This window comes from Micromesistius poutassou (assembly GCF_964030765.1).
Source record: "Micromesistius poutassou genome assembly, chromosome: 15".
Classification (NCBI taxonomy): Eukaryota; Metazoa; Chordata; class Actinopteri; order Gadiformes; family Gadidae; genus Micromesistius; species Micromesistius poutassou.
In genome coordinates, this window is record NC_140285.1 from 2203576 (window position 1) to 2218247 (window position 14672).

Here is a 14672-nt window from a genome sequence, read left to right on the forward strand (position 1 = left end):
ACTGTCAGTGTTAACAAGTTTACCTGAAGCAGGTGTTATTAGTTGATGGTACTGACAGTATTAACAAGTTTACCTGAAGCAGATGTTATTAGTTGATGGTATTGTCAGTAATAACTTGTTTACCTGAAGCAGATGTTATTAGCTGATGGTACTGTCAGTAATAACTGGTTTACCTGAAGCAGATGTTATTAGCTGATGGCACTGTCAGTAATAACTGGTTTACCTGAAGCAGATGTTTTTAGCTGATGGCACTGTCAGTATTAACTGGTTTACCTGGAAGCAGGTGAGTAGGGCCTGGGGGAAGGCGTCGAAGGTGCTGCGTTTGGTCTGCGTCTCGTCAAAGTTAAACTTCCCTCCAAACAGCTGCATGCCCAGCAGAGCGAAGATGATGAGGAAGAGGAAGAGGAGGAGCAGCAGCGAGGCGATGGACTTCATGGAGTTGAGGAGAGACGCCACCAGGTTGGACAGGGCTGTCCAATGGCTGATGACACATACATGTATTAAACCTGCTGTCCAATGACACATACATGTATTAAACCTGCTGTCCAATGACACATACATGTATTAAACCTGCTGTCCAATGACACATACATGTATTAAACCTGCTGTCCAATGGCTGATTACACTGGGCTGTAGTATAGTGTGATGTAATGTAATGTAATCTGATGTGATGTAGTGTAATGTCATGTTATGTAGTGTAGTGTAGTGTAGTGTAATGTAATGTGATGTAGTGTAATGTAGTGTAATGCAGTGTAATGTGATGTGATGTAATGTAATGTAGTGTAATGCAGTGTAATGTGATGTGATGTAATGTAACGTAGTGTAATGCAGTGTAATGTGGTGTAATGTAGTGTAATGTAGTGTAATGCAGTGTAATGTGATGTGATGTAGTGTAATGTAGTGTAATGCAGTGTAATGTGGTGTAATGTAGTGTAATGTAGTGTAATGCAGTGTAATGTAATGTGATGTGATCTAGTGTAATGTAGTGTAATGCAGTGTAATGTAGTGTAATGCAGTGTAACGTGATGTGATGTAATGTGATGTAGTGTAATGCAGTGTAATGCAGTGTAAGTGTGATGTGATGTGACGTGATCCCAATCCCGCGTCTCACCGGGTGACCTTGAAGATCCTGAGCAGGCGGACGCAGCGCAGCACGGAGATGCCGAGCGGGGGCATGATTCCCAGCTCCACCAGGATGGTCTCCATGATGCCCCCGCACACCACGAAGCAGTCGAAGCGGTTGAAGAAGGCCACGAAGTAGTGGGCCAGGCCCAGGCTGTACATCTTCAGCAGCATCTCCACCGTGAACAGGGACAGCAGCACCTTGTTGGCTGTGTCTGCAGGGAGACATGGAGAGAGAGAGGCAGACAGACAGGGAGACAGGTAGAGGGGCAGAGAGACAGGTAGGCAGACAGACAGGGAGACAGACAGACAGGGGAGACAGGGAGAGAGGCAGACAGACAGGGAGACAGGTAGAGGGGCAGAGAGACAGGTCGACAGACAGACAGACAGGGAGACAGGGAGAGAGGCAGACAGACAGACAGGGAGACAGGGAGAGAGGCAGACAGACAGGGGGACAGGGAGAGGGGCAGAGAGATAGGTAAGCAGACAGACAGGGAGACAGGGATGGCGACAGACAGACAGGGAGACAGGGAGAGAGGCGTACAGACAGGGAGACAGTTGGGAGACAGACAGACAGGGAGACAGGGAGAGAGGTGTAGAGACAGGGAGACAGTTGGGAGACAGACAGACAGGGAGACAGGTAGGGAGACCGGTAGAGGGGCAGAGAGCCATGTAAACAGAAGTTCATAATAGTGTTATTATGCACTAGTACTAGTATTATTATGTCGTAGTGGTAGTAGTATTATATAGAAGTCTAGTAGTATTAGTAGTCTCTCACCCTGTACTCCGGTCAGCCAATCAGGTTGGTCGTAGTGCTCCGAGGCGCTGAGGGAGGTGTTGAGGAAGACAAGCAGCAGAACCAGCCAATAGAAGGACACCGATTTCACCGCCACGCGACACCTCCTCCTGCACACCCTGTTCCAGCGGCGCAGCACCCGACTACACACACACACACACACATATGCATGCATGCATGCACACACACGCATGCGCACACACACACACACACACACACACACACACACACACACACACACACGCATGCACACACGCACACACACATACACACACACACGCACACACACACATACGCACACACACACTCACGCATACACACACACACACACACACACACACACACACACACACACACACACACACGCAGGCACACACACACACACACACACACACACACACACACACACACACACACACACACACACACACACACACACAAACACACACACAGGTTATAAGGGATTGTTATTTTGTTGTTATATTGGGTGTTTATTCTGCTTTAACGGTAAGATAGTATTATGGGTTGGAGGAGAAACTCACCAGCAGCTGTTCTTCATCATCTTAGCACTGAGAGAAAGACATGATGTGACCATTACATATGTGCGTATAAGTGTGTGTATGTTTGTGTGTGTGTATCTGCATGCATGCGTGTATGCGTGCGTGTGTGTGTGTGCGTGTGTGCATGCATGCATGTGTGTGTTACCAGCATGCTTGGCAGCAGTTAGTGTGTTCATCCTCAATGTTTTCTGTGGTTTCAGACCCGGTTTCACTGGCAGGAAGACTTGCTGTGGGAGAGAGAGAGAGAGAGAGTGAGAGAGAGAGGGAGGGAGGGAGATAAAGATGGAGAGAGAGGGAGAGAGAAAGTGAGAGAGCGATAGAGATAGAGAGATAGAGAGAGGGAGGGAGTGAAAAAGAGAGATCAGTGCAGAGAGCAAGGCTGGAAGTGGAGCAGAAGTGAACTCTAAATACCCTGCAGTGTTTCCCGGGCGTCATTTATTGTCTGTTTATTTTTTATCTATTGCAAAGGATTTTAGCTTGGGGTTGTGCACTTGTTGTGTACTTGTGTAGTGCAGTGTCCCTGGAATAGACTACCACCTGAACACATAAATCTGAGGATTGCTTCGTAAGACACTAGGGCCACTCCAGTGAAGTGTTTTTTCATAAGATGTTTTTAACAATCCACCAAACTCTCAATCGAGTCTAGAACGTGCTTGTGAAAGGGCTTCCAATAATGTGTGTCATTTATGTGCGCCCGAGACTTGTGGGCTGTGCTCACACACACACACACACACACACACACACACACACACACCATGAGTATCATTGGAGTGGCTGAACCATCCAAACTTCCCTCTCTTCTTATCAGACAGATCGCCCAACGAAGGACCTAAGAAAGTGAGAGAGAGGGAGAGGGAGGGAGGGAGGGAGAGAGAGACAATAATATTATACTATTGTGCTATCATACCATTCCCCTCTCTCTCCCCCCCCCCATCCATCCTATCCTCCCCCCCCCCCCCCGCCCCCTCTCTCTCTCTCTCTCTCTCTCTCTATATCTCTCTCCCCCTCTCTCACGGTGATTGTCATCCAGGTTCTCATCTAGGTCCTCAGCCTGTGTGATCCAGTCCAGGTATCCACAGAGGTCCTCCTCCATCTGTTGCTTCTCTCTGAGCTTCTGGAAGTCTCCCCGTGCCTTGGCCTTCTCCCTCTCCTTGGAGAACTCTCTGGAGACACACACATACACACACATAAGTACATTACAAACACACAAATACATAAAAAAATAAAGATACATTATATAATATAATATATCTAATAAAATGTAATATATAATGTACATAATATAAGATTATCACTAATATAAGACCATCACTAATATAAGCTCATCACTGATATATGGTCATCACTAATATAAGCTCATCACTAATATAAGATCATCACTGATATATGGTCATCACTAATATAAGCTCATCACTGATATAAGGTCATCACTAATATAAGATCATCACTGATATAAGGTCATCACTAATATAAGATCATCACTGATATATGGTCATCACTAATATAAGATCATCACTGATATAAGGTCATCACTAATATAAGATCATCACTGATATATGGTCATCACTAATATAAGATCATCTCTGAAATAAGGTCATCACTGTACGGTAGTGTTAGACTGACCCACTCAGGACTCCCAGGACGAGGTTGAGAACGAAGAAGGAGCCAAAGATGACCAGACTCACAAAGTAAACCCAGGGGAGCTCTAGACCCATGGCATCGTTCATCTGGAGAAACACATAGAAACACATAGAAAGATATAGAAAGATATAGAAAGATATAGTAAACCAAGGAAAGCACTAGACCCATGGCATCGTTCATCTGGAGAAACACATAGAAACATATAGGAACATATATATAGAAACATATAGAAAGGTAAAGATAAAGGTTTATATATAGACACATAGAGGAGCTCTAGACCCATGGCATCGTTCATCTGGAGACACATAGAAAGATATAGAATCTAGTCTAGACTAGGCTAGTCTAGTGAAGTATAGTATAGTATAGTATAGTATAGTATAGTATAGTATAGTATAGTATAGTATGGTATAGTATAGTATAGTATAGTATAGTATAGTATGGTATAGTATAGTATGGTATAGTATAGTATAGTATAGTATAGTATAGTATAGTATAGTATGGTATAGTATAGTATAGTATAGTATAGTATGGTATGGTATAGCTTTAGTCTAGTCTAGTCTAGTCTAGTATAGTGTACTTCAGCAGTGCTACACCGGTAGTGGTGCTCACCCAGTACAGTACGTCCGTCCAGCCCTCCATGGTGATGCACTGGAAGACGGTCAACATGGCGAAGAAGAAGTTGTCGAAGTTGGTGATGCCCCCGTTGGGCCCGTCCCAGCGGCCGCGGCACTCGGAGCCGTTCAGCAGGCACTGGCGCCCGTGGCCCGCGAACGCACAGGGCACCGGGTCGTCCTCCACGTAGTTATCTGGTTAGAGTAACCAGCTAGTTAGTTATCAGGTCAACGCACAAGGCACCGGGTCGTCCTCCACGTAGTTATCTGGTTAGAGTAACCAGCTAGTTAGTTATCAGGTCAACGCACAGGGCACCGGGTCGTCCTCCACGTAGTTATCTGGTTAGAGTAACCAGCTAGTTAGTTATCAGGTCAACGCACAGGGCACCAGGTCGTCCTCCACGTAGTTATCTGGTTAGAGTTAGTTAGTTATCAGTCAGCTCTTATGTAGCAACAGGTGTGTGTGTGTGTGTGTGTGTGTGTGTGTGTGTGTATGTGTGTGCGGGTGTGTGTGTGTGTGTGTGTGTGTGTGTGTGTGCGGGTGTGTGTGTGTGTGTGTGTGTGTGTGTGTGTGTGTGTGTGTACCTGCTCCTATGTAGTAACAGGTGCGGTGCATGCGGCCGATGAAGAGCTCCAGGCCTATGATGGCATAGATGATGATGACGAAGAGAACGAGCAGCGCGATGTGGAGCAGAGGAACCATGGCCTTCATGATGGAGTTCAGCACGATCTGGAGGCCTGGCACACAGACAGACAGACAGGGAGAGAGACAGGTAGACAGACAGGTTGAGAGGTAGACAGACAGGTAGACAGACAGATGGAGAGGTAGACAGACACACAGACAGATAGAGAGGTTCATGATGGAGTTCAGGACGATCTGGAGGCCTGGCACACACACACAGACAGACAGGTAGACAGGTAAACAGGGAAGGAGGCAGACAGACAGGTAGATAGACACACAGACAGGTAGAGAGGTAGACAGGCAGACAGGTAGACAGACAAACAGACACACAGACAGGTAGATAGACACACAGACAGGTAGAGAGGTAGACAGGCAGACAGGTAGACAGACAAACAGACACACAGACAGGTAGACAGAAAAATCTGACACACAGACAGATAGAGAGTTAGACAGGTAGACAAACAGACAGACAGACTTACTGGGTACTCCAGAGACCAGTCTGAGCGGCCTCAGGACCCTGAAGGCTCTGAGCGCCTTGACGTCCAGACCTCCTGGCTTCCCAGGCGTGTGGTGGCTGGTGGTCGAGACTTCTCCAGACTTATGAGTCACCGTCTCCAAGACAACACTGAACAATCTGCAACACAGGACACTCAGGGTTAACCCTAACCCCTAACCCTTAACCATCAAACCTTAACCCTAACCCCAAATCCCAATCTCTAACCCTAACCCCAAACCGCTAACCCCTAGCCCCTAAACCCCTAACCCCAACCCCAAACCCCAAATCCTAACTCCTAACCCCTAGCCCCTCCGTCCTGACCCGACGATGACGATGACGAAGTCCAGCAGGTTCCAGCCGTTGCGGATGTAGGAGCTGGGGTGCATGACCAGACCATAGGCCAGGATCTTCAGGAAGGTCTCGATGGTGAAGATGATCAGGAAGATATACTCCACTTGCTCCTAGAATTCATCATGTGGTGGAGGTGGTGATGGTGTTAGTGGTGGCGGGGGGGAGTAGTGGTGGTGGTGGTGGTGGGGGTGGAGAGGTGGTGATGGTGGTGGAAGCGGAGATGGTGGTGGTGGTGATGGTGTTAGTGGTGGTGGGGGTGGTGGAGGTGATGGTGTAGTGGTCATGTTGGAGATGGTGGTGGAGGTGGTGGTGGTGTCGATGGTGGAGTTGTACACCAAAGTCAAGGTCAATGACGGTAATGGTTCATATTAGTACTGTAGTGGGGGCAGTTTAAGTACTCAACAGGTTCATATAAGTACTGTAATGCCGCTTTTCCACCGACAGTATCAGCTCGACTCGACTCAACTCGGTTCCAGGCACGTTTCCATCTAAAAAAGTACCTCTTCAATGTGGGCGGGTCGTAGAAAAGAACCTCTCCAACATGGGCGGGTCGTCATTAGGTTTTAATCACGGGAGACGCGATTCCCGGGAAATCTGAATCTGATCAAGACTATTTCCTGATTCCCGGGAAAGGTTATGATGGGAAATAAAATTAAATTAAAAGCGCAATGACTGCGCGTCTATTGTTGTCATACGGTAACGTTGATGGAGGCAAAACTCGAGCCTTGGGAAAGGAACGACACTAAAATGAAACAGCGAAACGCTGATCCTCCGGAGCCGGTCCGTGGACTCCAGCCATGCCGGACACACACAACCACACACAGCCTTACTCTAGCCCCGGGAAAGGAGCGACACACACGGCAAAACGCTGATCAGTGTCCCCCTCGGGAGCGGGTTCGTGGACTACAACCACGCCGGACACAACTTAACTTTGAATGATTATTCCCATTTACAGCCGCTGGCCAATCAGTTACCAGCAGCCTGTTTACGTCACACAAAAGTACCTACTCCGCTCGCTTGGAACCTCGACGGAGGTAGTACTAAAAAAAAGTACCCGGTACTAGGTACCAGGTACTTTTTTTGCCAATGGAAACGCAAAAAAGGCATGGTGAGTCGAGTCGAGTCGAGCTGGTACTGGTGGTGGAAAAGCGGCATAAGCAGTGTTAGTACTCAGCAGGTCGTATTAGTACTTTTGGCAGTATGTACTCACCAGGTCATGATTGGTTGAGTTGGAATCGTCCTCAGGGAATGGTTTGGACACGCCCAACGCTACACAGTTAGCAAAGATGGCCAACAGAATGAAGATATCGAAAGGCCTGCAGAAGCTGTCAAGGACTCACACAGGAAACCACAAGACATCTGTAGCTTATCTGAGCGTTGAAACCAAAACAAATGTCTGCATAAGTCAATTAGATTCCAACTGAATCTAACTTCCAACTGAATCTATCTGCTGATGGCTGATTGGTGGAAAGGATACTTCCACTCCACGATGGACAGGGCGGCCCTCCTGATTGGGTTGTTGAGTTTGAGACAGTAGAGGGCTCTGGGAGCACGCTGGACCTGGTTATTGCCCTGGACCTGGAACATCGTCATCATTAACCCCTGAACCCTGACCCTAACCCTGGACCTGGAACATCGTCATCATTAACCCCTGAACCCTGACCCTAACCCTGGACCTGGGACATCATCATCATTAACCCCTGAACCCTGACCCTAACCCTGGACCTGGGACATCGTCATCATTAACCCCTGAACCCTGACCCTAACCCTGGACCTGGGACATCATCATCATTAACCCCTGAACCCTCCGTCCTGACCTGACGATGACGATGACGAAGTCCAGCAGGTTCCAGCCGTTGCGGATGATGATCATCATCATTAACCCCTGACCCCTGACCCTAACTCTGAGAACATCATCATCATTAACCCCTGACCCCTAACCCTAACCCTGGAACATCATCATCATTGACCCCTGACCCTGACCCTGAGCCTGGAGAACATCATCATCATTAATCCCTGACCCCTAACCCTGGAAGATCATCATCATTGACCCCTGATGTTTCTTAGCATGTTCCTCTAACATGTAATATATAACATGAGGTTCAGACCTGTTTCTTAGCCTGTTAACATGTAACATGTAACATGAGGTTCAGACCTGTTTCTTAGCCTGTTAACATGTAACATGTAACATGAGGTTCAGACCTGTTTCTTAGCGTGTAGACCTCTAACATATAACATGAGGTTCGACCTGTTTCTTAGCCTGTTAACATGTAACATATAACATGAGGTTCAGACCTGTTTCTTAGTGTGTTAGCCTCTAACATGAGGTTCAGACCTGTTTCTTAGTGTGTTAGCCTGTAACATGAGGTTCAGACCTGTTTCTTAGCGTGTTAGCCTCTAACATGAGGTTCAGACCTGTTTCTTAGTGTGTTAGCCTGTAACATGAGGTTCAGACCTGTTTCTTAGCGTGTTGACCCCTTCTGCGTTGCGTTGCCGTTGAGCTGGTGGTGGAGTGAAGGGTTTCAGTCCTCGTCATCCGCAATCCTCCCTCGTTCTCTCCATCCAACTCCTCATCCCATTCCTCCTCTGCTCCTCCTCCTTCATCACCCTCTCCTCCCTCCTCTACCTCTCCCCTACCCCCCCCATCCTCCACTTCCTCCTCTTTACCTGGAGAGAGAGAGATTGTGAGAGAGAGAAAACAAGCAAGAGAGAGTGACAGAGAGAAAGAGAGAGAGCGAGTGAGTAAGAAAAAGAGAGATAGAGCGAAGGAGAGAGAGAGAGAGAGTTAGAGAGAGAGAGAGGGAGGGAGAGAGAGTACAAAATATTAAGATAATACAAAATATTAAAACAAATACTCGTATAGATTCATATGTTTCCAAATGAAAATCAAGCACACATGTTTTGTAGTTAAATTCCTTCTCCCCGTCTCCATCTTCTCTAATACTGTTGGATTAGACACCTTGGTTACCCATCCACCTGGACTTTAATCTTTGGCTTTGCATACACTTATTCACAGAGTTACAAATACCCCAAAGAGGTCCTCTGGCATGTAGAATACATGAGATGAAGAGTAACCATAAGTATGAGGACCTGAGTAATAATCGTTTGGGATGAAAGTGCTAATATTAACAATGAATATATGACTTAAATTAGGGCGAGCGGATTTCCCCAGAGACAGCTGGAGCTGTCCATGAAATGTCCCTAACCAAAGATAGCTGTCAATCACCACACTATGAGTTACAGTATGCAAAAGAGCAATGTACTGGGAAGAAATACTAGATACCAGACAGAGGCTTTTGAAAGAATTGAAGTAATCGACTTAAGGAAACCCCAGTTAGACCCCAGAGTGACCTTTCTCTTTTTGTGGTACTTTAAATGAAGTGACATGGATTATTATCAATAACTGTAGCATTATAGGCTTTGAAAGCAGAGATCTTTGAGGAGCTGAATTGGAGAAGGTGGGTTTTGGACTGGCTGGTGTGGTGGTCTTCAGGATGGATTAACACAGCTGTGTCTCTGGGTCCTGAATAAACACACATTAAAGTACTCCTTTAGTTGGTTCTAGTCATGGTACCAGTACCATGGACCGGACCACCACACCACTAGACATCCTGCCATCAACATCACCCTTAATACCAGTGGTACCAGTCCCATAAAATGGACCACCTCACCACTAGACATCCTGCCATCAACATCACCCTTAATACCAGTGATACCAGTCCCATAAAACGGACCACCTCACCACTAGACATCCTGCCATTAACACCACCCCTAAATAACACATCCCATAAGTAGCTACTGGATCCACATTAGGAGAGGAGTGGAGAAGAGAGAAGAGGAGGAGAGAGGAGGAGGAGATAGGGCAGAGGAGAGAATAGGAGAGGAGGGATGGATACAGAGCAGTAGAGGAGAGGAGAGGAGAGTTAGATACAGAGCAGGGAGGGAGAGGAGAAAGGAAAGGAGAAGAGAGGAGAGAATAGATGGATATAGAGCAGGAGAGGAAAGAAGAGGAGAGATAAGGAGAGGAGAGGAGAGAGGAGAGAGAAGAGGAGAGGAGAGAAGAGATGGATACAGAGCAGGAGAGGAGAGGAGAAGATGGAGAGGAGAGGGGGCAGATGAGTACGGAAATGAGAGGAGGAGAGGGGAGGTGTGTTCCAGTGGAGGAGGTGACATGTTGTAGTGAACAGCTGTGACCTACTTCTGGACCACACACACACACACACACACACACACACACACACACACACACACACACACACACACACACACACACACACACACACACACACACACACACACACACACACACACACACACACACACACCATGATGGATAAAGGAGAGATTAACATGCAGAGACAAAGATGGAGGGAGAGAGAGAGAGAGAGAGAGAGAGAGAGAGAGGAGAGAGAGAGAGAGCTAGAGAGATAAGGAGAGAGAGAGAGCGAGAGAGGGAGAGAGAGAGAGAGATGAGAGAGAGAGAGAGAGAGAGAGAGGGGGAGAGAGAGAGAGAGAGAGAGAGAGAGAGAGAGAGCTAGAGAGATAAGGAGAGCGAGAGGCTGTGAGAGAGCGGGAGGGGGGGAGAGTGAAAAAGAGAGGGAGAGTTAGACAGAGCGGTGGGGGGGGGGGGGGGGGGGAGAGATAAGGTTATTCTTTACTGGAATTAATGACGTTGTTGTGAAGAAACCTTTGATCCAGGCTGTGATGTCATCATATGTAATAACTTCACCTACCTCCACCATCCACCTTTACGGGACATCATACTGGAATGGCTGTCCCTCTCTCAGTCTGTCTATCTCTCTGTATGTCTGTTGGTCTCTCTATCTGCCTGCCTGTCTGTCCCTCTGTCTGTCTGTCCCTCTGTACCTTCTGCATAGTTTGGCTCAAACTTGGGCCTTGACAGTAAATCTTCGCAAAACTTACCCAGCCTACAATAACACAAACACAAGTTCCTCTAAGTCCCGGTCTAGAATACACCACATACCTACCTAGTGTGTTCTCTAACTAGTCTGTACCTGTTCAGTGTGTTCTCTAACTAGCCTGGTCAGTGTGCTCTCTAACTAGTCTGGTCAGTGTAGTGTGTTCACTAACTAGTCTGGTCAGTTTGTTCTCTAACTAGTCTGTTCCTGGTCAGTGTGTTCTCTAACTAGCCTGTACCTGGTCAGTGTGTTCTCTAACTAGCCTGTACCTGGTCAGTGTGTTCTCTAACTAGTCTGTTCCTGGTCAGTGTGTTCTCTAACTAGTCTGTTCCTGGTCAGTGTGTTCTCTAACTAGCCTGTACCTGGTCAGTGTGTTCTCTAACTAGTCTGTTCCTGGTCAGTGTGTTCTCTAACTAGTGTGGTCAGTGTGTTCTCTAACTAGTCTGTACCTGGTCAGTGTTCTCTAACTAGTCTGAACCTGGTCAGTGTGTTCTCTAACTAGTCTGAACCTGGTCAGTGTGTTCTCTAACTAGTGTGTACCTGGTCAGTGTGTTCTAACTAGTGTGTACCTGGTCAGTGTGTTCTCTAACTAGTCTGCACCTAGAACACACCACCTACCTTGGAGTAAACATCAGAAACCTCCACATAGTTTTGAAGGACCTGAGAGACAAGGAGGGCCTTCTAGGCCTTCAGAAGAACATCATCTGGACATCCTCATCAAATACTGGATACTAATACTAGCACACAACCTGTTGTTCTCAACGGCAGTGAAGTCTGCGGTTGCCTTGCCAACCAAGACTTTAGATCTAGGGTTAGGGTTAGGGTTACTCTAAATCCATTCTCCAGACTCTAAATCCATTCTCCAAGTCCAACGTCAACACCAAATAACACCCGCAAAACAGAAGTAGGAGAACAGAGAATTTAAAATAATCCACCAGAAACCAAAGCAGTCCAGAAGTAACTATAGTATCAGGAACCCTTCCTTTAAAACACTAGAGGAACAAACTAGACCACCAGGAACCCTTCCTTTAAAACACTAGAGGAACAAACTACAGCACCAGGAACCTTTCCTTTAGAACACTAGACTCTAGTGTTCTAAAGGAAAGGTTCCTGATGCTCTAGTTTGTTCCTCTAGTGACTAGAGGAACAAACTACAGCATCAGGAACCCTTCCTTTAAAACACTAGAGGAACAAACTACAGCACCAGGAACCTTTCCTTTAGAACACTAGAGGAACAAACTAGAGCATCAGGAACCCTTCCTTTAAAACACTAGGCACTAGACCACCAGGAACCCTTCCTTAAGAACACTAGATGAACAAACTAGACCATCAGGAACCCTTCCTTTAAAACACTAGAGGAACAAACTACAGCACCAGGAACCCTTCCTTTAGAACACTAGAGGAACAAACTAGACCATCAGGAACCCTTCCTTTAGAACACTAGAGGAACAAACTAGAGCATCAGGAACCCTTCCTTTAGAACACTAGAGGAACAAACTAGAGCATCAGGAACCCTTCCATCCCTTTAAACCAACGGCCATATCTGTTGGGGAGATCCAGGATTGGTGGATCAGCACGTTGGGTCACCTGATGAGAGGGAATCCTACGCCTCACAACACAGTGAAGCCCACTAAAGACTTCTCTACTGTACCTGCTCACCGTTACCGTTACAATACTCTTATGCTCATTCTAATAAGTGACTATTGCACTACTGCACTATGTAACACTGTTACTCCTCCTCCTCCACTATGTAAAAATGTAAACATACTAACTACACAAAACAACCTCATCTGTATTTATTACTAGTATTTTATATCCAATGCTACTATATGAACCCTTTTTAATTGTTATTTAATTGTTTATATTTCAAAGTCGACATTGTTAATTTCGTAGTTTAAATAACAACAAAACTTTGGCAATGTAACGTTACACATTTATTCTCCACATCCAATCCAATTGAAGAGGGAGAGGAAGACAGAGTTTAACACTATTCTGACATATATTAACCAACCTATTCTAACAGCATGTCCAGTCACCTACAAGCCTATTCTAACCTAGGTTATAGTCAGTTACCTATTCTAACCTAGTTTATAGTCGTTAACCTATTCTAACCTAGTTTATAGGCCTACTGAACAATTTATTCGTACCTAGTTTATAGACACTAACACTATTCTGACCTAGTTTATCGTCACTAACCTATTCTTATCTAGTTCATACTAACCAACACGATTCTAACCTAGTTTATACTGAACAATTTATTCTAGTTTATAGTCACTAACCTATTCTAACCTAGTTTATAGTCACTAACCTATTCTAATCTAGTTTATACTAAACAATTTATTTTGACCTTGTTTATAGTCACTAACACTATTCTGACCTAGTTCATGGTCACAAACCTATTCTTATCTAGTTTTAACCAACACGATTCTAACCTAGTTTCTAGCCTAGATTATGAACCTAGTTCGTCTTAACCAACCAATTGTAAGCTTGTCACTAACCAGCACGAATACATATGTCAATAAAGTGTAAATAACGTGAATAACATGTAAATGATATGAAAATAATACGTAAATACAGACATCAGAAAGTTAATCTTACTTTGGCAGGTTTCCTCGTGCATACTGGCGATGCGCGCTCTCGATTCAACTTAAAACAAATCACATGTTAATAATCAGATAAAATCAAATAAATCCCTCCTGATTCTCCCATGGGACCCTCTCATCGCTTTAACATCGCAAAACAATGTCAGATAAGCGAATATAACCAAAATCGACATTATTTAGCCTAAAAATAGAGTTGACATAAACGACCACAGAAAACCGCGCGCTCCATCGTCGGCACGAGACGGCAGCAGCCTGTTCGGAGCGAGGCTGAAGCTCACCGGGATTAGAGAACCAGGCGCTCCCTTAAAGAGATGGATACACAGATATGTAGGCTACTTATTTATATATATATATATATATATATATATATATTTATCTTATATATATATATATACACACACACACACACACACACACACACACACACATATACTGTATATATACTTATATATATATATATATATATATATATATTCATATACATAACATATATGTAAATATAGAATAGTGTTGATATGAATGACAATGTCATATTAATTATATTGTTATATATAATTAGAAGAATACATATAAAAGAAATCTCTCTCTCTCTCTCTCTCTCTCTCTCTCTCTCTCTCTCTCTCTCTCTCTCTCTCGCTCTCTCTCTCTCTCTCTCTCTCTCTCTCTCTGACCTTGTGGATGGCCTCTCCAGAAGAGGACAGGGACCTTTTAAGTGTTTAAAGCTGCTCTACTTGCAGCTGATCACTACATAAAGGAAATATTTTTCAGGTGTGTTTCAGATCCATTCTGAGAGGCTGAGACCAGGTTAGCCTCAGGTTAGACCTGGGATCCAAAACACTAACTTAGAGTTACCTAACTAGTCTGTAGTGATGGATTTCATGATTCTTTTCC

At 45.3% G+C, this 14672-nt stretch overlaps 1 protein-coding gene across 1 annotated transcript in view; it reads right to left on the reverse strand.

Moving 5' to 3' along the window:
- The window catches only part of cacna1fb (calcium channel, voltage-dependent, L type, alpha 1F subunit), a gene marked incomplete at its 3' end in the record, with an annotated part of 29268 nt that extends 20371 nt beyond the window's left edge, over positions 1-8897 (reverse strand). The window contains exons 1-15 of the mRNA XM_084479755.1: positions 8715-8897; positions 7737-7837; positions 7470-7575; positions 6230-6369; positions 5892-6046; positions 5316-5468; positions 4729-4925; positions 4102-4205; positions 3493-3641; positions 3233-3307; positions 2624-2705; positions 2461-2487; positions 1901-2061; positions 1112-1337; positions 274-481 (exon numbers count right to left, since the gene is read on the reverse strand). Coding sequence (XP_084335881.1) covers positions 274-481; positions 1112-1337; positions 1901-2061; positions 2461-2487; positions 2624-2705; positions 3233-3307; positions 3493-3641; positions 4102-4205; positions 4729-4925; positions 5316-5468; positions 5892-6046; positions 6230-6369; positions 7470-7575; positions 7737-7837; positions 8715-8795 — 1965 coding nt within the window. The 5' untranslated portion in view covers positions 8796-8897. The remainder of the gene's footprint in view (positions 1-273; positions 482-1111; positions 1338-1900; positions 2062-2460; positions 2488-2623; positions 2706-3232; positions 3308-3492; positions 3642-4101; positions 4206-4728; positions 4926-5315; positions 5469-5891; positions 6047-6229; positions 6370-7469; positions 7576-7736; positions 7838-8714) is intronic.
- Positions 8898-14672: the final 5775 nt, after the last annotated feature.